The following is a 24,005-nucleotide window of genomic DNA, read 5'->3' as shown; positions in this document are numbered from 1 at the left end:
AAAGAGCGATGATGGGAGTGATCGTGAGAGTGCCGGTGAGAATGTTAGTGTTGTGCGTAGGTTTAGTGGTAGCAAGTCTTCAGGGTACAATCGTCTGCTAGGTAGTCCTGATTGTTGCAATTCGTCTTCCGACTCTTCTTTCACTGTATTGTGCCATGGTCGGCATGGTTATGGACTACAGTTAAACGTTTTGAAAGCCATCTATCAGCGTCTGTACAAGCCTAATTTGTGTCAACACTAAATTATTCAAGATTTTGGTTTGGCGATTGCGACTTGGCATTTACGGTTGCTGTGTGGGTCCAATGGCGATAGAAGCATATTGACCATGTTTCGGAATAGGCTCGCCCCTTAAAACTACCAATCCAACCGTGACACATTTCCCAGTACATTCCACAAATCTACGGTTCAATCATGTTTTGTTGCCACAAAGATCATTTACAGCCAGTGCAGCGCCCGGACCTTCCTTGAAAAGTTCCAAAACCACCTAGCTGATGATGCAGCATCAAAATTGATAATGACGTCATGGCGTTACATGCCGGTACTTGAAATCAGAGAATCCGGCAGAAGGATGCAACGCCGTCTACTGTGTAGTTATCAGCAGAGGCTTTTCAGTCACAGCGGGAGGCAAAAAACAGCTGCTTAGCGTAGGGCTAGACATACTCGTTGTCATGTCAAATACCTCTGTTAGTGCACCAGGGAGCATTCTGCAGATCGGCACAGCAACACAATGCACGTGTGTTGGCTAAAATGCAGCAATCAAAATCGGTTCCAGATACAGCACACCATAAATGAGCAGCAGCTGGAGGTGGTGGCTGGGCGGGTTCTGGCCTAAGGCCGCGGTCACACCAAGCGCAATTCAGCCATTCAGCAGAAAAAAGCGCTTTTTGACGTCATCGTCGCTACGGAAACGGCTGAATTTTCGGCTTCAGCCTTTTTCAGCAGTCAGCCGTTTTCAAAGCGCTGAATGGGAGCGCTGAATGGATTCAGCCACTTTCAGCCATTCTGGCGCAGTACAGTGGCGGGAAAAATAAACTCGTTCAAAGCGCATCTTGGCATGATCTTGCAGCTTGCATCGTGTTCTGCCACCTTCCGGCTTTCGTTGTTGGTGAAGCTTCTCTCCTTGCCTTTTTGTCGGTCATCATGGAATCCTGGACAGTAGCACTGGAGCGGCGACTACTGGAGCTTTGGTTTGAAACAAAAACCAAGTATGAGACCACTATGAAAAAAAATACCAGAAAGAGAGCGTGGATCTTGGACGAACTGAAGAAGTGTGCTGGAGAAGGCGGACGGGAAAACAAGAGAAAATCATATTCAAAAATGAGCGGGAAGAAAAAAACTCTAGCACACAAAAAAGTCCAGCCGATTTCGCGAAGTGGTGTGACCAACCACCCCATTCATCACAAGCCACTTTCAGCGCAAGCGGGAAACGGCTTGTTAGGTGTGACCGTGGCCTAACACACTGACAAGCTGCAACAGGATGCATACATGCACTTAAATTAAATTCGTTCAGTATGTGAATCCACCTAAGTCGGACAAAATCATAATTCTTGAGCTAATGTCAGGACTAAAACAGTGTCAATGAGGTCTATAAACTCATAGGCTATCAAGAGGGCCAAGAGGATCTAGCCGAGGGATGGTGCCAGGTTGTACACAAAGCGTGGCTGCCGTATGTCCTGGCTGAGATCCTGGCACAGAGTTTCCGTTAGCGGCACACAGTTCAGGTAGCGGCACCACTTGCAGTTCCAGTCCTGCACCACCCAGAAGAAGACGCAGAGCAGGACGAACAGGACAATGACAATCGGCGTTGCCACGGCAATCATGATGATCTTCCTCTTGCGCAAGTCCGGCTCGACGTGGGCCTCGCCGGAGAGAGCCGCATGTGGATTGCGGTTGACTTGCAGGAACGGAACAAAGATGGCGGCCAGCAGCAAGCCAAATATGAAGCCGCTGATGTTGGCAAAGTTGTCCACGTAGGGCAGTAGGCCGACCACGAATAGGAAAAGCACGACAGCAGACACTTTGAAGAGCTCCTCTCCTGGCGTCTCCAGCGTACTCCACTGCTGTATGATCTCGATGTACAGAGTGGCCAGCAAACCAAAGAGAGCTCCACCTGGTCCAACCTGTAACACAAATTGTATGAGAACACCGGCGAAAACAAGTGCTTGTAGGTAGTTCCACCCAGCAAAGGGTCAACCCGCCTACCCATGCATACACAGCACTTGGGTCATGCATCAGTGCCAGTATCACGAGTGACTAATTAAAAATGAATAAGAAGCAGAGGCAACGAGATGACACCCCCCCCCCCCCCCCCGTCATGCTTACTTCTGCAGGCCATACATAGACTACGACCGTGGAAACCTGATAGTGCAATGAAAAACACCCACGGGTGTATGGCACGGACTTCTAGAGTACACTCAAACTTGGATTTAGCAAAATTTGAAAGAATTCCCACATAGCATCATGCATAACACATTTCACATGTTCATTTTGACTCTTTTTAAGACTATCCGTCCGACCAAGGGGAACCAAGGGGAAAAATTCTTAGTTCCGGTGACACACCGCGTACCATTTTTATGATAACTTCGGTTTCCCTTGGGGGAAATTGGTACTCTTGGGCTTTTTGGAAAGCTTGACCGGGCATGAGGAGTTCTCTAGCGACCTTTCTTAGCATTTATTCGTAAGAGGAACAGAAATCCTTCCCCAGCCCCAATTTTTGAAGAGAAGTCCGGCTTATCAATATGTGGACTGTTTGTGGTCTCAAACTTGTACTTTTATGCTATCAAATTTTGAATCTACTATCAGTGAAGCCTCCCGGCATAGTTTTTGGATGGCACCATTATCATTTTAAACGGTTTCATGATGCGGAACCTTTTTTCATACATGGTGTGAAAATTTCCCAACTTTGGAGGCGTGTAACTTTTCTTTGGAGCCCGATGCGGTGCTCCGGGTTAGCCCTTGGCGGATAATGCTCGAAAAGGTGGCAGATTCTGCTCGAAAAGCAGTGAAATCGGCAGAACCATACAAACCTTATGGTGGGCAATTCCTCGAATTCGGCTCCATTTCTTTATCCACATACCAAACATGCATGAAACCTACCAGAAAAAATACCGAATTCTGCCAATTTTTCTGCCGGCATTATCCGCCAAGGCCTACTCCGGGTTTTGCAAAGGAAAGATGGGTCTTTCCTGCTTCTTTTGAGATCAAAATGGTGCAAATCGGATAAGAAATTAGAGAGTTACCGCTTGCTAAAGTCTTCGACGGATAGTCGTCAATTTTTGACTGTGCGGACGGATAATGGCTTTACAGTCAAGCATGGTAATGACATGCTTTACACAATACAGGTACCGGTATCCTCACTTCCCACTGACCGGCATGGTTATTAGTTCACCACCACAGAGAACGAACAGCATCCTCTGAGTTTGTTTCTAGTGAATCAGATAATCAATACAGGCGCATAGCACCGCTGTTGGAGCCGGCCGAAGGGGGGTGCGGGGGGGGGGGGGGGCTCCTCCGGGAAAAATTGAAATAGGGTGCAAAATCCTGCATTCTGGGCACTTTCGGCATTTTGTTATAAAAAAAAGTGGTCCGGCTTTGGCCGGACCGGCCGAGCCAGTTGCTACGCCCCTGTAGAATGAGAGATGAGCAGAACTGTGAGGCGCAGAGAAACTTGACCCCATCAGGATATTCCCAAAATTCGAAGACCTTGGTAAAACTTCACACACACAATACTCAACAAATGTGAACTTCAATAAGAAATATATATTTCTTATTGAAGTTCACAGACTACACACAAAACAACCGGTAACAAGGACTTGCAGGCGTCCCAGAATAGAGCACTACTCTTGCACCTCCAGTACGTGCCTTCACACACATCAGAATGTTCCACAAAACATGGTGAGAACCGTGATTCGTTCATCGCAAATGTGGTTCCTGAGAAAAAGCGAGAGACCTGTGGAGTGACCTGAAGCAATGTACGAGTGGTTGGCTTGGTCCCACTCGTTTTGCGGTCACATTTCTGCGCAACTCACTCGCCCATGCACTGTTCTCTGGCAAGGGGCGGTGGCTCAAGAAGAGTTCATGCTTCACCAGCTTCCAATGTCCCATTACACAGTACACTCCTAGTACCGTTGCACTACGTGCGGGAGCTACACTGAGATCATGACCTGTACGTAGTGCTCACTTTCATTTGGCTCTCAGCCGTACCTATGGTGGATTGATCTCTCCCTTGATGTGGTGTCATCCTAAGAAACGAAAATTGGAATTGATGGCAGAAGCTAGGAACTTGATACAAGTACACGTATAGAAAAGGTATGTGCAGGAGAACTCTGGCAACAAGTCCCAATCCGAAACTCTAAGGATTGATAAATTTCAACTCAGAAGATTACTTCCACAAGTACTTGTAGTGATTTCTAAAAATAAAAACCCAGGCTTTGATTCCTTGTAACTACAGCATTGTATACTGGGATCGTCCAGCACGGCACCACCATTGTTCGGTGGCGTTGATCTTTGGGCAGATATTACTATGTAAACTGCTGGTGTCGGTAGAGCAGCTGGTACATAGACTGACTAAATGGCAGGCAGTAGAAAGATATTCCGACCGGGTGGTAGGCATTTGCCGGGTTGTGCAATGCAGAGTCCACTCTGACCCGAACACGACTCTACATCAAAGCTGCACTTCCACACCGTGTGTGCACAGCTGAGTTGAGATATACGGACTGTGACAAACCATCAACCTCAAAACCACGCACGTGCACACACACACACACACACACACACACACACACACACACACATGCGCGCACGCACACACACACACACACGCACACACACGCACACACACACACACACACACGCACACACACACACACGCACACGCACACACACATACACACACACACACACACATGCGCGCACGCGCACACCATCACACAGTATGGCACCATAGGCAAATGCGTCAGCTTTCAGAGACAGAGACGTGGAACGCACAGCTAGGCTGAGAGAACTTGACATACCGCCGATCTCACCGTCGACCATGCAGTAACACTTGCAGTGATACCATAGCCATCACCAGAGTACCCACACAAACCCAAGAAAGTTCAAGTACATGTTGGCCATGGTTAGTTCTGACACACATGGCAGGATCTGGTCGAAAGGTCCACCGCCAGATCATCACAAAGCGTTTTCGTCAGCGGGATACAGTTGAAGTAGCTGCAGTTCTTGCAAGCCGGCTGGACGTCATAGAACAGCAGGAAGAATAGCAAGAAGAACGCTACAATGGCAAGGAAAGCAACAACCAGAGAACCAATGTGGTACAGGCGGAACCAGCGTTTCTCCACGCGGCTAAACGCATGGCCTTCGTCATTGACGCCAGCAAGAGACTGCCCAATGTAAGGGACGAAAAGCACCGATGTAAACAATCCCATGACGAAGCCACCGACGTGAGCATAGTTGTCAATGAATGGCAGAAAGCCCATGAAGATTGCCAAGGTGACAATGGCCAAGATCTTGGTGACCTCTCTCCACGGTCTCTCCAGCAGGTGGCGCTCCTTGACAGCATCCACAACCAGGCACGCCATCAGTCCAAACAAAGCTGGACCGGGACCAACCTACACAGGCAGGCAGGCATGCACGCACGCACGCACACACACACACACACACGCCATAATCAGGTAGGTAGGCACACATGTGCACACACCACAATCAGACATCTATAGCTGAAGATCACATGATGGAGCACCTGTACCTACCGTACTAATAAAGAATCCGATAAAGCATTTCTATGTAAAGATTTGCACCGGTATGTACAACAGCGCTAAAATTTCCACCGTTCAATCTCTGTTCAATCGAGTACACTGGTCGAGAGACTAACTACATCCACTCATGCATAGTTCATATGTAGACATCTTTAGCATGGATAACAAAATATCTTCATGCACATCAAAGAGGTAAAGGTAGACATTGTGGCATCTCTAGGCAAGATACGCTACGGCATTTACACATGGGATTCATAGCAATGTACATGACTGTACTTGCTAAGCATGAGTACATGTAATTGCCATTTGGTTACCATGGCTAGTATCAATGTACATGTCACAATACTATTGAGCGTGGTTATTACATATTAGCAAGGCTGTACAAGATGTGCAGAGGCAGGAGTTAGAAACGCTCGTGCCTCTTTCTGCATGGGTGTCTATCACAGAGAATTCCTAGATTACATCATCGTTTGATCACATCATCATTTGATTACATCATCGTTGATGCAGATAAGCGGTGGTAAGTGGCATAGTGCGTACGACTGAGCTGCAGTTGTGCAGCGGGAGACCTGCTTGAATCCTGCCTGTATGTACTACGTCACAACATCATTTAATGATGTAGTCAAGGAATTTTGATTTGACAGCAACCCACTGAAGCGGCACACTCTTGGTTTCATGCACTATCGTTATTAGCTAGGGGTTGCTCACTATGGTTAATAGGTTTAGGTCATGAGAACTTGACGGGATTGTAAAACATTCCATTTACAAAACAAGTACATGCCTACTTCAGTGACAACTAGCATAGTCTGCAATGCTACGCTAGCCCTAGCCATACAGAGGTTCTACCAATCATAGTGTTAGACATCAGTCATAGAAAGTGCATGAAAATTGCATTTACCTGTACATGCCGGATAGGTTTCAGTGATACAGTCAGTGATACAGGCATATGCACTCTGATTAACACATGCACAGATTTGAAGAGGTTACAACAGGATCCTGAGAACATGCCGAATGGTCATGCAGGAATCGGACACTCAACTGTGCCTTTACTGCATTTAGGCTTTAGCGCTCACTGGTCACCAGTATATGGCCATTTCACAAAGTGCATAAGGATGTGAAGTTGCCATCATGAGTCAGTACTGGGTTACGACCTGACTTATGAATCACTCAATGCAAGAATGTCAAGCACTTACCCATACCATTGTGCAGACCAGTCACATACACGGAGACCAACATGGATGCAGAGAGATCCTTGCGGGCAACAAACCGATGATGCGTGTCGTTACTCAACAGTTAGCCAAGCAAGAGAAGACAGTATCATGCTCTTCAGTCGAGTGTTGGCATTCAAAGTAGGCCCATGTCATCGAGATAGCAAGACCGGGTACTGACGTACACGTCATAATCATAGTAACATGGCAACGGACATACTGAAGTATTTAAAAGTCATATCATTTTAACGGCATGGTGAAGTGAAATGGCACAGAGAACTAGACTAAGAACTACAGTCCATTTCAAAACTATAGACGCGTACCTAGGCAAAAACCGTTATGCCAGCATCTATACCACATAAAATCTGTGATCACTTTGTGCATAAATTTTTCCAAATTGGGCGTCTGTTATCCAATCCTTTAGAAACTATGTGAGAGTAATTGTGGAGCGATCCTGAGCAATATTCCGAAAACTATTCTCAAAAAGTTCCAGCCAAATTTGAAATATTTCAAAAACCCTACGCGTCTATAGTTTTGAAATGCACTGTACATGTACATGAATGGTAACCTGGCACGAAATACAGCTCAACAAGGTAGTATGGTCATTCTCATCTATGTATAGTACAGCATACAAGGATAATGCATCATCAAATCCATGTGCACCAGAGAAAATAGGCCTCAAACAAAGCATATCTTTATGGAATTATAGCAAACCGATAAATAGCCACCATCATGCAAAGCCATGGTCACATGCAATTGCTCTATGGAATACTATTACCTTTTTCACTAGGCAGTGCATGTATCAATTATGCTATTAGAGACAAACACCAGGAGGTGTCATATACGGCATTGGAAGATAAAAAAATACTTGGTCCGCGTCAGCTATATTGTCGCTTATCTTTCAGCTTTGTTTATATGTCGCCAATGCTTACTTGGCAGCCCATTTCATCCCAATTTTTGTTAGCAAGTTAGTTTGCTAGTACCTGAAAGGTCTAGCTAGAGTTCGAGTGGATTTCGAGAGCGACAGGTGGGTGATTCTGATTGATACAGCGCCGCATCAAAATAGATTATCTTTTTACGCTGTGCAGGCAACAGCAGCGCAAGCCACAAGAAAGTAATCGGCTACTCGGAATCTGCTCCATTTTGCTGAACGGCTGAGATCGCTCACCCCAGGGATCGCTCATCAAGCTGAGATCGCAGCTCCCTTACCTCCACCTCAACGCTCGAAGTATCCAGCGCGTCGTGGAGATTTGCAAGTACTGTACGCATCGTCGTCGTTCAAAATAAAATCTTGCAAAGAACGGCGTCTGATTTGAACCACACAGGCTGTCGTGCTGCCCGCGCGAAGTCCTATAGAGAAGGCGACCGTCACGATCGACTTCTCTTTAGAAAATAGCCAGGCAGCGGAGAAGAAGAGAGATGAGCTTGCAAAAGCAAGAGAGTCGATCCCGAGCAAAAATATTTGTCGCCAGCGCCGAGAGCAGCGACGAGGAGGACCGAAAAAAGTATGAACCCTTCCTTGGACAATAAATTCCTCGCAGCTAGTTGTCATTCTATACCTTACCGTCCATCGTACCAAGTTTTATCACTTCAAGTGCACGCGTTCATGTCCAAAGCCTAAGTTCAAATTGTCGAAAGATAAGCGACAATATTGCTGACGCGGACCAAGTATGCAATCTCTCAGACAGTTCAACCGTTAGCAATACACCTGGTCACTACTTCAAGTAGATTAGTAGGGTAAACAGTGTTGAACTATACACACATATCCAACACACTATACACACATATCCAACACACTATACATACATACGCACACACTTATCCACAGTTATCATGCCCCCCCCCCCCTCACCAGCACCGCCTAGCCTCCACATCACCCCCCCCCCCCCATCCCCTCCCCCAAACCTAGCCTCCAACCCACTCCTCCCCCTCCCCCCCCCCCCACCCCCTCCACCACCATACGCACACTATAATGTAAGAAGTCAGCGGCGACTCACCTCAGCTTGATACGGTACAAAGACGGCGCTGACTAAATTTCCGCCTATGCCGCTTAGTACATAGATCATTCCCACACGAAACCATCCAATCAACTTCTCAATGTGACGCCCAATAGTCATGTGCATTATGAGAGTCAGAACTAGATGCAAAATGCTGTTGAAACAAAGACAGAAAAACACAGAGATGCAACATGCTGTTGAAACAAAGACAGAAGAACACAGAGATGCAAAATGCTGTTGAAGCCAGGATTAAAATCAGAACAAGCAGACGCAGACTGTGATGCTGTCGAAGCAAGGACACGTACTTACAACAGGAGAAGTGCACAGATTGCACGGAATAAATGTTTATAGCAAAGCATCATAAGAAATGGGCTTCTGCACGCATTGTGGCTCAACTGGTACACAAAGATCTGAGAGCCACCTGAAGCTTCTGTCTAAGCCACCTGCGAGTATCTCACTTGGTACAGAGTTTGACCAGAGCCCTTGAAGCTTGTACCAAGACTTTGGCCACTGACAGCCCTTCTACGTAGTAGTACAGAGTTTGACCCCGCTGAGAAAGCTGAGAGCCCTCAGTCAAGTTACTTACCCAACATGAAGGCAGAGAGATGTCCACAGTCGGTAGAACTGATCTGGATGGTCCTGGTTCAAGAACGATGTTAGACCACAGATGTCTTCCAGACAGTTCACCTAACAAAACAGAGCATCCACAGCAGATAGGAAGGCATTGTGGCTTTGCAACTTTAGCCACCGCAAAGCTTCAAGCCCTGGCCCGCCACTATAGATGTTTCGTAAAGAATGCTGGCAAGCCACCAAACACTGAGCTATTTCCATTCAAGTTCGACACATGTACTTGCAAGTATCTACATACAGGTATTGAGGCAAAGATCCAATTAGGATTGCTGTATACTTTCAAGTTTGAGTGCATGTACTGAAAGAGCACTGGCCAAAGGCAGATGAACCTTACCCTATGTGTATGCTGTTACATTCCCACTCACAAGAACACACAGTTGTGGAATGTATTAGGATTATTTACAAAGAGAATAATCCTAATACATTCCACAACTGTGTGTTCTTGTGAGTGGGAATGTAACATTGGCGACGAAGATGGAAGACGACAAGCGTCTTCAGAGTTTTGATACGTCAGGCCCAGCTTCCCAGGTGTCCATCCGTTGGCGGAAGTGGGTGAATGCCCTGAAGCTTATCAAAAGACTATTAGTGCAAACACTAGCATACCTCAGAGCAAAGGCGCTTGTCACCATGGTAGAATCCGTTCACATAGTTGCAGTGCTCCTCTGTAGCAATGGTGCACACACCCTGCTTGCCAACACAGCAGGGCCGGCCGGTGACCTCACAGCTTGTACTGGGCACGTTCACTACCGAATCATCCTCAGCGCACACCTATAGAAGCACACACACACACACACACACACACACACACACACACACACATACACACACACACACACACACACACTTACATACACATCATGACAGAGCTGCTAACTTGCTTGTCAACCGAGCACCATGCAGGCCAGTTGTAGCATTGGCATACACCAGTACAGCTCTTCCTAAGCCAGCAGTACAACTTCCCAGCATTGAAGATATGGTCGCTTTAACTGACAACTATGTACAGATACGGAATTGGTGGACTTCCTTCACTTGTTTCTTCAATAGCCGCCATGATGGAATTCAGTGACTCTGAGTTCAAATCCTTGTTTTGGTTGAGACTAACCCCTTTTTGGTTGAGCTCAACTCATTTTTGTTCGCGCTTAATGCTCGCTTTGGCAGACACGAGCTGGGGATATGATCAACAGGGTAAGCTGAGATGTTGTGACTTTGGCGGTAATTGTAGATGAATGCGACTACTCCTAACATTGGAGCCCGTGCTTCCTGCCAAGGGTCAGGCAGTAGGCAGGAAGTTTGAGCTCCGGCGCCAACTACATTTGAGATTTTGACTGGATGGACAGGGGCGTAGCCAGGATCATGGTTTAGGGGGGTGCCCATAATTTCTTCCATAGTTCTTTTGAGGAATCTTGTATATGCATGCTAGTGCGGTGTACACCTTGAATTTATGTATTATGAATGTCTCCAGCTTCCCATTCCAACAATCTATATAATTACACATTTGCATTGCATTGTCGACTGTTCTCTATGTATCGTCATGATGTGAATAGAGCGAAAACATTCAATAAAAATTTGGGCCTCTTCTGTGTGACAGCTAGTGTACTGTATACTATGCTATTCTTAAAGTGATAGTTTGGGAGTAGATATCCGATACTAATGATGTATTTAGAGCAAGCAAAAATAAATAGTATGCAGGTGACTGGTGACTGGAAATCAAGTCAGGACCCACAGTTTAAGCTGAATCTGGTAGAAGAAGCAACAGGTGCAGCTGGAGACGGCACGGCATGCTGGAGATCAAAGAAGCAACGGGAGCAGCTGCAGACACTTGACTCGGAATACTGGGAGAAGGAATTCGGGCACTCGACTCGGACTCGGAGTCTCCAGGTTCAACAGTTTCAGAGTCAGAACTCTCTACCACGTCTACCTTTTTCCGCTTCGCTTTGCTGAAATACTCGAGCAAGGACATCGTCGTCGATCAAAATATGACTAAGCGTTCAACAATCTCTCTCTCTCTCTCTCTCTCTCTCTCCATCTCTCTCTCTAGAACTGAACAGTACGCTGAGCGTATACGCAAATGCTGAGCTTGTAGCGAACGTCGTATTGAACAGTACGCTGAGCGTATACGCAAATGCTGAGCCTGTAGCGTGACCAACGCTACAGGCCGGATCACGCGCCACGCGGCTGCATGGAGTAATACTTGCACACTGACTGCACACTGACTGGAACGGAAAAGTGCAAGCACGTGTAGTACAATGCATGCAGTACTCGCAGATCTACGTAGCATGCACTGTCCCGGTTGAAAAAAAAAAAAGAAAAAAAAAAGCCTGACCCATGGTCGAAATTTTTGAGGGGGTGCTTTGGCACCCAAAGCACCCCCCCCCCCCCCCTGCCTACGCCCCTGATGGATGTCGGCCTCAGAGGTTTCAAAAGCTGTACTTACAGGCCATCGCGAGATGTCGTCCACCCATTCAAACGGAGCTGTTGATGCTGGCCTGATGCATGACCTGAACAACACATAACCATACATGACAACATAATTTTATAAACATGGAAACATATCATATCCATACATGGAAACATATCATATCCATACATGGAAACATATCATATCCATACATGGAAACATATCATATCCATGCATGGAAACATATCCATGCATGGAAACATATCCATGCATGGAAACATATCCATGCATGGAAACATATCCATTCATAGGAACATATCCATGCATAGGAACATATCCATGCATAGGAACATATCCATGCATAGGAACATATCCATGCATAGGAACATATCCATGCATAGGAACATATCCATGCATAGGAACATATCCATGCATAGGAACATATCCATGCATAGGAACATATCCATGCATAGGAACATATCCATGCATAGGAACATATCCATGCATAGGAACATATCCATGCATAGGAACATATCCATGCATAGGAACATATCCATGCATAGGAACATATCCATGCATGGGAACATATCCATGCATGGAAACATATCCATGCATGGGAACATATCCATGCATGGAAACATATCCATGCATAGGAACATATCATAGGAACATAGCCATGCATAGGAACATATCCATGCATAGGAACATATCCATGCATAGAAACATATCCATGCATAGGAACATATCCATACACAACCTCAAGAGCATGAGCCGCGGTAAGGGGGAGCTACAGCAACAGTAGCAACTGTCAGCAGGCCAAATAATACTCTAGAGGCATCTACAGGGCTATCCTGTAGGCCACAGTGATACATACGATTGCACTGGAAGAGAATGAACGTGAGCATTCCTTGCCAGCTCACAACCCAACAACAGGCACGTATCTTGCCGAGCAGACACGGCAAGTCTCCAATCCGGGTCTTGACAATAAAGGGACTGATGGACTAATTGTAGCACTGCGCAACAATCTGTAGATTCTTGCCCATAGACACGGTATCATGCATGGCGTGCTTACATGGGATCCTGGCCGCACACAGAGCCCGACGTGCGGTAGCAGCGTGTAACGTTGTTAGCGGTGAAGCACGTTGCTGGATTGGCCTGGCTCACTAGGCTGGGCGTCGAGTACGTGGGCACAGCCACGGGTATGTTGTTCGTGAACTGCACTGTAGCATTGCCAGTCCACTTCAGCCAACGAAAGAAGTTCTGCAGCACCGGCGTACAAGAAGTTCGCACAAGAATTTTAAAACACACGCCGGCCTAGGTACAATGAATTTCAACGGGGTGCCATGTATTTCACAGTTTTTTTTCTATCTTTGGTCATCCACATGATAGCATGATCACATGATAGCATGATCACATGATAGTGCTATGATCACATGATAGTGCTATGATCACATGATAGTATGATCACATGATAGCATGATCACATGATAGTGCTATGATTAGACTCAACATACATGTACAGTAAAAGTTGGTGTAAGCCACCTCTCGTTTTAGCAACCACCTGCTCTTAACCACCATTTTTCCATGCACGGACAGTTCTACACCGACACTGTGGGACCTGGTTCTAAAGACCACCTGGCCGTTTAACGACCGCTTTTCCTTGCACCGTGAGGTGGTCGTCTAAACTAGGTTATACTGTATGTGTGTATATGCATGTGTGCATTTCCAAATACAAGAATCACTGAGGCATGCACACAGTCATCATGCCGCTTGGCCACATCTGATGAAGACTCGGATATTTTTCGTCAAGAGAACAAAACCTGCAAAGAATGTACAACTGCCTACACATTGCCTACACATTCTCTGCCCAGTGCTGCTGCAACGGCAGAGTGTGACACAATCGTGAACACGTTCAAAATGGTGCGCAAACAAAACAGTGCCGCTAGTAAGTGGCCATCGGAGACTTGCACTCAAAGCGGGGGTCGCTTACAAGCCTGTAGGTAGCAACGTATCATACAAAATGCAGAGTGCAGGCAGTCTGCATGGATTTCATGTCATGTGAAGAACATGTAACTTTACTGCTACCGTCGTGGACTCCATAGAGTATAGTTGCATACCCTTAAGTTCACTATGTATTCTGGATGCAAGTGGGACATCCCACAGGCCACATGCCTAAAGAAAACAGACCAGACAATATGACCAACCTCCGTGCATTGGGCCTGCGTACTCTGGAAGCAGATCTGCGAGTCGGTACGCACACAGCATGCGGTCAAGTCGCGCTCCACACCACGCTCTCGAACAATCTCGTCAAATATGCGCTTGTCTTGCCGCATACACGGACCGTACTTGGCACCCAAGTGAATGAGGTTTGTCTGCAAAATAAGAAGCACCCCACACATCCCATAGATCACAGTTAGCCAGGATTACAAGCACCCCACACATCCCATAGATCACAGTTAGCCATGATTACAAGCACCCCACACATCCCATAGATCACACATAGCGCAACGAATGATTTGATGCATCGTAATGGAACACACTGTACAGTGTATGCCTTTGCAATGAGTCAGGAGGAATAAGGCTTAGTCCGAACAAAGAGCATGTCATTGTGAAAAAAATGTGACAAGCATTGCTAAACACATCTCAGTGTTTTGACTTAACCCTTTGTCCTTTTGCCCAAAATGTATGTGAGGGGTAACTGCTTCAACAAATCCACTCACCATTCCCAAGCAGCTGATATTTTGTATGTACACTTTATATTTTCCTGAAAGCTTATGATAATTGTGAACTAAAAGTGCAGTTTGGGTTGAATTCCTCAGATAGGCGTGGCTAAACAAGAGTATCAAAAATGATTTTTGGCAAAAATTAGCAAAATTCTAAGTTCAAATTCTTTCCTATGTATAATAATGTGCAATTTGTACAAGTATGACCTGGAGTAGCACCCCTGGCATGTTGGGCAAACACGGAGCATTAGCCAGAGGAGTGCCAGTGGCAACATGCTCGACATTGCGGCCCCGTGCGGCTACTCTCCTCGCTCTGCGCGGCTGTCGACCATGAGTTTGACGGCGCGCAGGTGACGGAGATCTGGACCTCTCTGGGATCGGACTACGCTCCCGCTCCACATGCTGCGGCATTCTAGCTGACCCTGCTGCTCCACGACGGGTAAGACACGGCGGTGGTACACTCTCTTCACCACGCGAGTGCTGTTCTGCCGATCCTGCGCTCAAATCGGAGCGGTCGACATGTCCGACAGTTGGGTCGACGGTTACGACATCATAATCCGCGTCTTCATCAAAATCAGAATCAACACCTTCTAATAAGGCTTCGTCCAGTTCGTTCTCTTCATCAGAGGACATAGGATTGTCGCTTGGGTCACTCCAGCTATCCTCAAACAAGCGCTTCATCTGCATCAAGCGACCTGCGTGCTGCCATGTCGGAAGTTACGGCGCAAGCAAACTTCGACTTTGATTTCCTGAAATTTTTCAAATGGCAACTAGCCCCAGCGACCCGTGTATTATCCTCTACATAGCATAGGCTGTGTGCACGTGAATTTTCATGTGGATCGGGTGATCCGCGTAGCTTCCAGGTCGCTTTGAACATGCGTGGGTTGAACCGTACACAGGTGTACGGTTCAAGTATGGGCGAAAGGACAAAGGGTTAAGGCAGTAGCCAAAGTGCCTGACATTGAACAGGGAAGTACGTGCACAAATACTACAAGCCCCGGCGCAGCAGCAGCAGCAGCACACACTTACAAAAGTTGGTCCAAACCAGAAGTTGCGCTCGATCTCTCGCTCCACAGACACAGAGCCACCGGTAACTGCGGCAACCTGAGTTTCAGAAATAAAAGCATCGCAAAAAAAAGACGGAAAAGCACTAGCTTTAAACATCAATCAGACAGAGAGACAGTGGGAGGACATAGCGAGAAGACAATGCATCATTCCTTGTGCACTACAGCATTATTATTATTACGCACACACTCATGGCCAAGGCCAATCAAGGAGGAGGTGAGGGCGATTATAGCCAGCCATGGCAAAAAGAGAAGAAAGAAAAACAAGTGCAAATCAGAGCATGGTCACTGTTAGACTTCCCTGTTCTGCACACGATGTGATACCCAAACTACAGGAACACGTTCGGTGTGTCTTACTGAAGTACTTACATTCGTTGTCTCCACTTTGTTACCAACACCGACGGGTGCAAATCCAAATTGTGCCAGAGAAATAATCAGCACGAGAATGTGTACAGTGGATGCCCAGTACATGAAGTATGGCCTGATGCACATATGGCATGTCACACGCACACACGCACACGCACACGCACACACACACACACACACACACACACACATGTACAAACGCATACACATGCAGCAATATATACACACATACACACACGTACACACACACACATGACCACACATGAACACATAATTGTAGTACATACAAGTCATCAGGCAATGGACAGCCGAAAAATTCGTTGCTACTCTAAGTTTTGTGCGAAAGCACCCATCAGATATTTTCATAATGAAACACAGTAGAATACACCAAGTAAATAGTCTACACTGGAACCAGTCTACACTTTTCACAAAGTGTTGCTTTGCTGATGGTGTTCTATGGCTATGTGTGGTTGATGCAATATAATGAAGGTGGATAGAAATCAAACATAACCTACATGCATGTTAGGTGCTAGTCTGGCAGCTGTTCTTTCTCTACCAGCAACAAGGTTTACATAGCCTGACTTCCCATGCAGATCTTGACTAAGCAGACAAGCAATACACATCTTAAAAATCAACTCCCCGGCTCTGATGAAGAGTGCAGCTGGTTCAGCACAGAAGGCTTACCGGTAGCTGTACACATCGCTGAGTTTGTCAGCCGTGGCAGAGTCAATTGTTCCTGGCTTGTACCTACGGCCGAGAATGAATGAGATCAGGCCAAAGTTGGTCTTGGAGCGGTCTGATTGCCGGGCTGGTTTCTCCTGCTCAATGGTGCGATGTCCGCGGCGAGCATTACCATCTGTGGCTTGACGCTCCGCCGCACGCTCTGTGAACACATCTTTCCTGTTACAGAAGAAGAACAAAACCCACACGAAGAGTCAGAAGTAACCACGGGTTCCATAGCTGAAAAGCCAGATCAAATTAACGAGATAGCTACGCTGGAATGCTTTCAAAGTAACCCACGGCACTTCCGACGCACCTACAGGCTTTTTATCTCTGTCTAAACGTCGTCCTTTAGCCGATGGGTGACAGCTATGGTTCTGAAGGCTTCTCTATCCTGCGTCACGCAGCACAGTTCTCCACATGGTCAGCAATTGTCCAGTCAATGCCATGATGTTAGTCGCCGAGATATGCAGTAGGGGTCTAAACTCGGACCACCTACCGTATGGGGAACTCTAACACAAGGCACGCACACAAGGCACGCACACAAGGATTTAGGGTGACGCACCAAGACACCATAGGCTCAGCCATCGTCTCCTCCCAAGCCTTGAACCTTCTGTCAGTTTGGGTTTCACATAGCTTTACTAGTACTATTATGGTTACAAAACTTACAGAGGCCTGGCCAAACTGGACGACATCAGTTCAGGCCCGTCGGTCTCATCCTCACCATCCGCCGAGAAGGAAAGCGGATACGAGCGGCTGTCAAAGAACGTCAGCTCCTCCGGTTCCTCGTCTTCCTCCTGTGCAGTAGAATGACCATGCTAACACGTTAGTGTACGCAAATGAAGTAGAGGCTCTGCAAGAAAGAAGCACAGTTGCACTGCGATATTATGCGATCTCATCTTACACTGCACTGGCGTATAAGTAGCTGCCTCCTTAGCGCAGTAGGCAGCGCGTCAGTCTCATAATCTGAAGGTCGTGAGTTCGATCCTCACAGGGGGCACGATTTTTTTATTTTTTTTATTCAGAAGTTTGAGGGAGTTGAAAACTGGAAACATCTGATGAAAAAATTCAAGAAATTGACTGTCACCACCAAGACTCGAACCAGGGACCCTCGCTTATGGCCAGCTATGCTCTTTAAAGCTATGGTATGGTCAAGTTAATTTTTCCTAACTTATCATTCTCTCCTCCACTCAAACACTGTGTCAAAACAGCATGAACAAATCCGGTGGCTATCAGAAGCAGAGTACAAGGGACTAGCAATAATGTTTCTGTTCCTCTGAGTATCCCCCTCCCCCCCCCCCCCCCATCACGATAGAAGATATTACGGTATCACATCGGCTCAAATGTGTAATCAGTACTCAGTTGAAATAGGCAGCCCACGAGACGATCTTTCCACACACAATGCCGAGTACATGTCAGGGTCAAGTTCTAGCCAGGTAAATAGTAGGGGGGGGGGGGGGGAACAGTTACTCTAATTTCAGAAATTTTCAGTGCTCAATATATTCGGTATGAGGGCAAAAGGACAGGTTAGTTGAACAGAAATTCCAGGTACAGAAAAGCAGTTCCCTATTGGATTATGTGTGTTGGCGTTTGTTCGGTGTATTGAAAATTTAGGTATGAAACAGATGCACCAAAAGTACCGAAAATAAAAGTACACCGAAAATTAGTGAAATTACAGTTCCCCGTAACCCATTTTTCCATTTTCAAAATAACTGTCTTACAATGCGAAATGCAACGTACAGGGCGAACACCTGACTTCACCCCAGACAAATGTGCCTTTATGAACCCTGTAGTACTGTCTATCAACTGCATTTTCGTTGAATTGCATGAAAAAACACAAAAATCGGAAAATGAGTACGTGGCGGCACTTTTTCACAAGGGGGGGGGGGGGGGGGTGGGCACAAACAGAGTGGGGGGGGGGGGGGGGGTGCTACCCCCTTTGGCTAGAACCCTGCATGTACATGAATACGTTACCTCAGATACAGCTCCGTCGGCACTGTCTCTTGACTTGATATCCTCCACAAGTGTCTGGAACTGCTCAACAATGTTGTCTCCGAATGCTCTGACCTGGTGACAAGCGGTAAAGCAGTAACACATCACAATGTCATGGCAAAGCTTGCACAAGTGCTTTCTATCAGCAAGGCCCAGCATGCCTCTTTTGTCAGGCATGATTAAGTGTGTGTGTGTCTGTGGGGGGGGGGGGGGGGTCAACCTCCTAGCCTAGACCGTTCCTATCTTCATGTACTACAGTCCATGCACGGTGGTTGAGTCACCGTGTATACATTGGTATGCTGTGCTTGGTGAAATTCTAGCTTGGTCGTTCTTTGGCGCCCGATAATACTGTAATTAAACATGTCACGGCGGTGACCACATAAATTGAGATTATATAGTAAAGGGGGTGCGGTCATACAGCTATTGAGGTTATGATAATAACGAGGATGATGTGCGCGATAGTATTGCAGGTGCAAGGTGGATACCCGCAGTCAAATCTCAGTGCCCTCGACTGACCCACGTGGTGGCATGCAAGAGCGGCATGACTCACGAGCGGGGCCCCCAGGCTCTTCATGTGACTACACAAGACACCCTGGGCATGAGCTAGCAATATACATGGGTATTGCAAGTGAGCCGGCTAAAGGGCAAGCCAGCCAGTGACGCAGCAGACCAGCACCAGCAGCCATAACCAACCGCGACAGACTCACCTGCACAGCTCGGTTCTTTCTCCAGATATTCAGCTAGGCAGGAGGAGATTGCGTAAAACAAAACAACAACAGACATACATTCTCTGCTCTTGCCAAACAGTGTACTGCCACGCAGTCTATAACGTTGAAGTGCTGTACCCTGTAAAGCGTCGCGGATGTCTTTATGATGCTAGTCTGGGAGTTGGAGAGGTGGGGTGTCCACAGTGACGTAATGATCAACACAATGATGAACGGTGAGCATGGATACTGGTGGATCAATGGTGTCTGGTCGAACATGCATGTATCTTGGCGCTCCAACCCAATACCAAGACCCCATACACCAGTCAAGGCTGTGGAAAGACAGAAATAGGTGATAACAGAACAAGATGAATACCATTCTGAGCAGTCTGACTCACTCGATGTCCGATATACTCCAGAAACTCCCAGAACATGACCCACACATGTGCTTTCGATGGCGGATTCGGCCTGCACAGTTGAAAACATCAAGGTCAGCGATTATAGGATACTGATAGCTGGACTACACCATTGTTGATGAACTACATGAAATGGAAACAAACTTGTGGCTGACAGCAATATTTGAACTTGCCCACTCATCGTCCATAGTCACGTTTTTTAAATATTAATTAATGCTGTTGAAACTGAGCTGACAAAAATACTGGAAATAGCATGTACTAGTTATACCAAGCTTACGGTTTACAAAAAGGTTATTACAATCGAAACAGTTTGAACTGGATGTCGAATTTATCTGTGGCGGGCCAATTCAAAATGCATGATGTTTTTATAATGTCAATATCTCATTTCATGCTGCTCACCTGCACAGTTCCCGGTACTCAAAGCTTCTTCCCGTGGAATGCGCCGGGTCTAGGTGTAGCCGCTCTTGGTCTTGTGTCTTCACCTTCCAGCGGAAGCAGACTGTATCCACCTCGTCAGTCTCGTAGTCGCGCAGTTGGGGTACGTGTTCCCGCTTTAGATAGCCCTGTAAGTAGGTTATATTCCCATGTTATAAAGAAGATGAATACATAAATCAGCGTGTTCACTGTGCAGCAAAATGAGCATCAAGCATACAGCTACATGTATATAACACTGAATGCAAACTGCACATCCCTCACACTGCACATTCCTCACTTACACCACAGATATACACATTCCTCAGTATTTTTTTTCTACAAAATCCACATATCTCCAGACACTGGGGTGAATGATGGAGTGTGGTGGTGGGGCCCATTAAGCTCCGCCAGTTACACAACAGATATACACTGCACATTCCTCACTTACACCACAGATATACATGTATGTGCATACCTGAAGAGCAAGTGCATGGCGGATTCTCCAGCTCTTCAGCTCCGCTTGGTCCTCATCTACGCCGAAGAACCGAGCCAATCGCTCCCAGAAAGATCTGCGGATGACGAAGGCACGAATACACCGTACAAGCACATGTTGTTACTAAAACTACTTAAACAAGTGATTCAAAAGTTCACTATTATCTTTTCCAAGGTGTGACAATGGGGCTGGAACATGACCTGCTGTTTCCCTTTGGTTTGGAGTACCACGTTGGGTGTTTGCTTTCAAGTTACCATAGTTACCATAACCCATAGTTACCATAGCCCATAGTTACCATAGCTACCATAGTTACCATAGCCCATAGTCACCATAGCGTTAGGAGAGAAAATGAGTAATAGTCGGGTGACCGAATTTCCCGAAATTCTCTGCGAAGTCCAAGCTCGAAATTGCCACATCGTCAGCAACCATTTTTTCTGTGTTGGCTTCAGTACACATTGCATGCAGATGTACATCCTCGTCAATACGCATGTCAGACTAGTTCTCGTCCGTTGTAGATCACATACCATACTCGTGCGATTAGTGCCCCTGGGGCACTATTTTTTTTTTATGCTGGTACATTTCCGTCATCCAGCACAAAACATAGAAGGCGAAGAAAAACAGGGTCTAAAGTTTACTGTAAACTATGACGACTCAACAGAAATGGCAACAAGAACTGCGATCCTGAAATCACCAGTGCAATGAGATGGACAAGAACATAAGCAAAAGAACACCAAACTAGCCCATGTGCTTGGTTACAAGCGGGGGGGGGGGGGGGGGGGGGGGAAGCACAGCTCAAGAGAGGACTTTGTTAAAAAAATTCACAGTGACAGGCTCTTAGAGACTGGGGCACTATTCGAGACAGGGCACTATTCCAGAGAGGGCTCTAATCGCACGAGTACAGTATAGACACTGAATCACACAATCAGCCCACCACCCACACACGCCGCCCACATACACACAACCCCGTGTATTGTGCAATTTCAAGTAACTTTGACACACATGTAAGAAGGCATAGTTGCCTGTTTGTGATGCGACTTTAAATAAAGTACAACAATGACGACGACAACAATGCCCATCTCACGTGCCTTCAAATTTTGAAACGACGTACACACCTACGCACAATACTACCAATCAAAAGGCAATAGTTAATCCGCTCACTTTGGCGGAGGCGGCGGGTCTGGGAAACCCATTATTCGGCGGACGGACTGTTGACTGTTGTTTCTCAATCGCAGGAAGTGATTCTTCAGCGCATCCGTACTGCTGACCTCAATAACCTAGCGACAACAGAAGGACAACGGTGTGCGGTTGAGTTTAGAAGCAAGATAGCCAGACATTTTCTATACTAACACACGTGGCGACAAAGTCAGTTGAAAATCCGATGAGGCCCTTCGGACCATTACTTCTCAAATCGGTACACCGTGATATTGTGCCGAAACAAAACAATGTCAATTTGTACAGCTTTGTTGGCAGTGACGTGGTGATAAAATCTGCACTAGTTGGAACTGATGGCGCAGATTGCACAAAGCATAAGAGCACTGTAACAATCACAAGGAGGCAGGCAAAAGCCTCATCAAACTAGCTTTGTCGCTACATGTGGTAGTATGTTTCACTGGGATAAATCCCTCTGGCGGTGTTTCAAGGTGAGACCAACGGTGACTTATTGGGATCATGTGTGAGAAATGTTTGAATCGATGATGAACAGGCGAAACCCAGGTCACATTCAGTTCGTACGGAAATGGACACGTGGAGGTGAAAGAAGCACTTGTACGGCGCTCAACTTCATGCCTGACACTCGTGTTAAAAAACAAGCTTCAGAATCGCTCAAAGCGCTGGTGGAGGCGAACCTGCAACATTTCGTATACTTTTCAATGTGCGGCCTGCCTGTTCACCACAATCTCGGGATGATCGCCGCATCGCGTGTCCTGGAAACAGTTCTATTCATGTTTTTACTGTTGAATTCCCCAAAACCGTATCATGCAATAAAGTATATACTGCTACATGTGCAGGACATTATCAACATCATCATCATCATCATCATGCAATAACTGGCCACGTTTAAATGTTACTGTACATTGTAATTTTGAATCATGAGCCACTGAGCTTCAACGAATGACCTACATGTACTTGCATGCAAATGTGGATCCAAGTATTAGTTAGTTCCAATGAACACCGTCATGTGCACACTGTGCGTTCACGTGCTTGCGTTCAGTTTGCCTTGACTAAGACTCAAGACACTAACAGAGCACCTGTGTAATCAATGGAGCATGTACAGACTTTCTTACTCGAGTCTCGCCATCGACCTCATCTTCTCCGCGACTTCCGTCGTGTGTCGCAGCACTGAGCGGCTCCATGTTGTTGTCACTGCTCCTTCTGCTAGTGCTCCTGCAGCCTGGCGGCACTGGGGTCCGTTGCTGCTCGGGCTCGGCGGCCCAGGCAACACGACGGACAGCGGACTTGCCTGCAACTGCTAGACCGCTACCCTAGACACGGACAAGACACAGCGTTCAGTCAGCTCTTGATCTTGTGTAGCAGAAAATTTCTGGACTGCATGCCGATAAAAATTTCCTACTGATTGACAACTCTGTGCACCTCCACCACTAAAACTCCGGACAGCAAAATTATGAGTGAGTTTTTAGTGCTGAAAACTCCTCATCATGCATGAACTCAGGTCAGGATGAAGATTGTTCCGCGGATCTGGCCCATGCCATGGCGCCATGGCCCAGAGCTAGAGTCTTACCTACAAAAGTGCAGTCTTGAAAAAGAGCATTTTTTGCTATACGGCGGAACTCACCGATTTCAGGGGCGAAGCCACGTTGTAAAGACGATACCTCACTCAGTCATCGGGTCATCTAGCTTGCCATTTGCGTTTCGACACACTGCGTCGAGGAAGCCTGCAGAAGCTCGCGGGCTTCAGAAAATTCTGATGTTCAATTCATGCTATTTCGAAGGTAAATTGCTGATCTACTAGTACTGCTACAGTACTACATAACTGTGTTACCGTTACTGCTAATACAGTACTACTGACTGTCAGTAGGGAAAGAAGTGGCACAACAGAGGTACTGAGGTCTATCTATGCCTATGGGGCTGTCGGGCACCGCCACCACGGTGCCGATCTGCAGGAGACCTA

General features: G+C 46.6%; 1 protein-coding gene and 1 non-coding gene across 6 annotated transcripts; one reads left to right on the top strand and one right to left on the bottom strand.

The window, feature by feature from the left end:
- Nucleotides 1–399: 399 nt before the first annotated feature.
- LOC135805561 (inactive rhomboid protein 1-like) lies at nt 400–23,970 on the bottom strand. 5 transcript variants are annotated; one of them, XR_010551149.1, is made up of 20 exons: nt 23,670–23,970; nt 23,161–23,358; nt 22,037–22,152; nt 20,861–20,954; nt 20,371–20,534; nt 19,954–20,023; nt 19,559–19,591; nt 18,834–18,926; nt 17,529–17,656; nt 16,824–17,039; nt 16,143–16,254; nt 15,739–15,813; nt 14,191–14,358; nt 13,059–13,246; nt 12,023–12,086; nt 10,192–10,356; nt 9,545–9,645; nt 8,959–9,112; nt 1,452–2,120; nt 400–828 (listed from the first exon to the last, which is right to left on the bottom strand). XR_010551149.1 is itself a non-coding variant. In XM_065319615.1 (19 exons), the coding sequence occupies exons 2-19, from the start codon at nt 23,227–23,229 to the stop codon at nt 1,623–1,625; spliced, it is 2,508 nt and encodes an 835-aa protein (XP_065175687.1). In that variant the 5' UTR covers nt 23,230–23,358; nt 23,670–23,970; the 3' UTR covers nt 400–1,622. The 5 variants fall into 5 exon arrangements, 4 of the variants coding, with proteins under 4 accessions (XP_065175687.1, XP_065175688.1, XP_065175690.1 ...); XM_065319615.1 differs by having other exon boundaries at nt 400–2,120; XM_065319616.1 differs by having other exon boundaries at nt 400–2,120; nt 23,161–23,353.
- On the top strand, nt 17,787–17,859 carry Trnam-cau (transfer RNA methionine (anticodon CAU)). The gene has a single exon. It is a non-coding gene; the product is annotated as a tRNA-Met (tRNA).
- Nucleotides 23,971–24,005: the final 35 nt, after the last annotated feature.

This window comes from Sycon ciliatum, chromosome 1 (genome assembly GCF_964019385.1).
Source record: "Sycon ciliatum chromosome 1, ocSycCili1.1, whole genome shotgun sequence".
In the NCBI taxonomy this organism is placed as follows: Eukaryota; Metazoa; Porifera; class Calcarea; order Leucosolenida; family Sycettidae; genus Sycon; species Sycon ciliatum.
The sequence above is the reverse complement of the archived record's forward strand: the minus strand, read 5'-3'. Positions and strand labels throughout refer to the sequence as shown.

Excerpts from the sequence above, each read along its gene's own strand:
- LOC135805561 (XM_065319615.1), bottom strand. The coding sequence starts at position 23,229 with ATGGAGCCGCTCAGTGCTGCGACACACGACGGAAGTCGCGGAGAAGAT. Across the intron at positions 16,255-16,823 it reads AGCGATGTGTACAGCTACCG|GCCATACTTCATGTACTGGG; the intron begins GTAAGCCTTCTG and ends TATGTGCATCAG. Across the intron at positions 10,357-12,022 it reads ACGACATCTCGCGATGGCCT|GTGTGCGCTGAGGATGATTC; the intron begins GTAAGTACAGCT and ends GTGCTTCTATAG.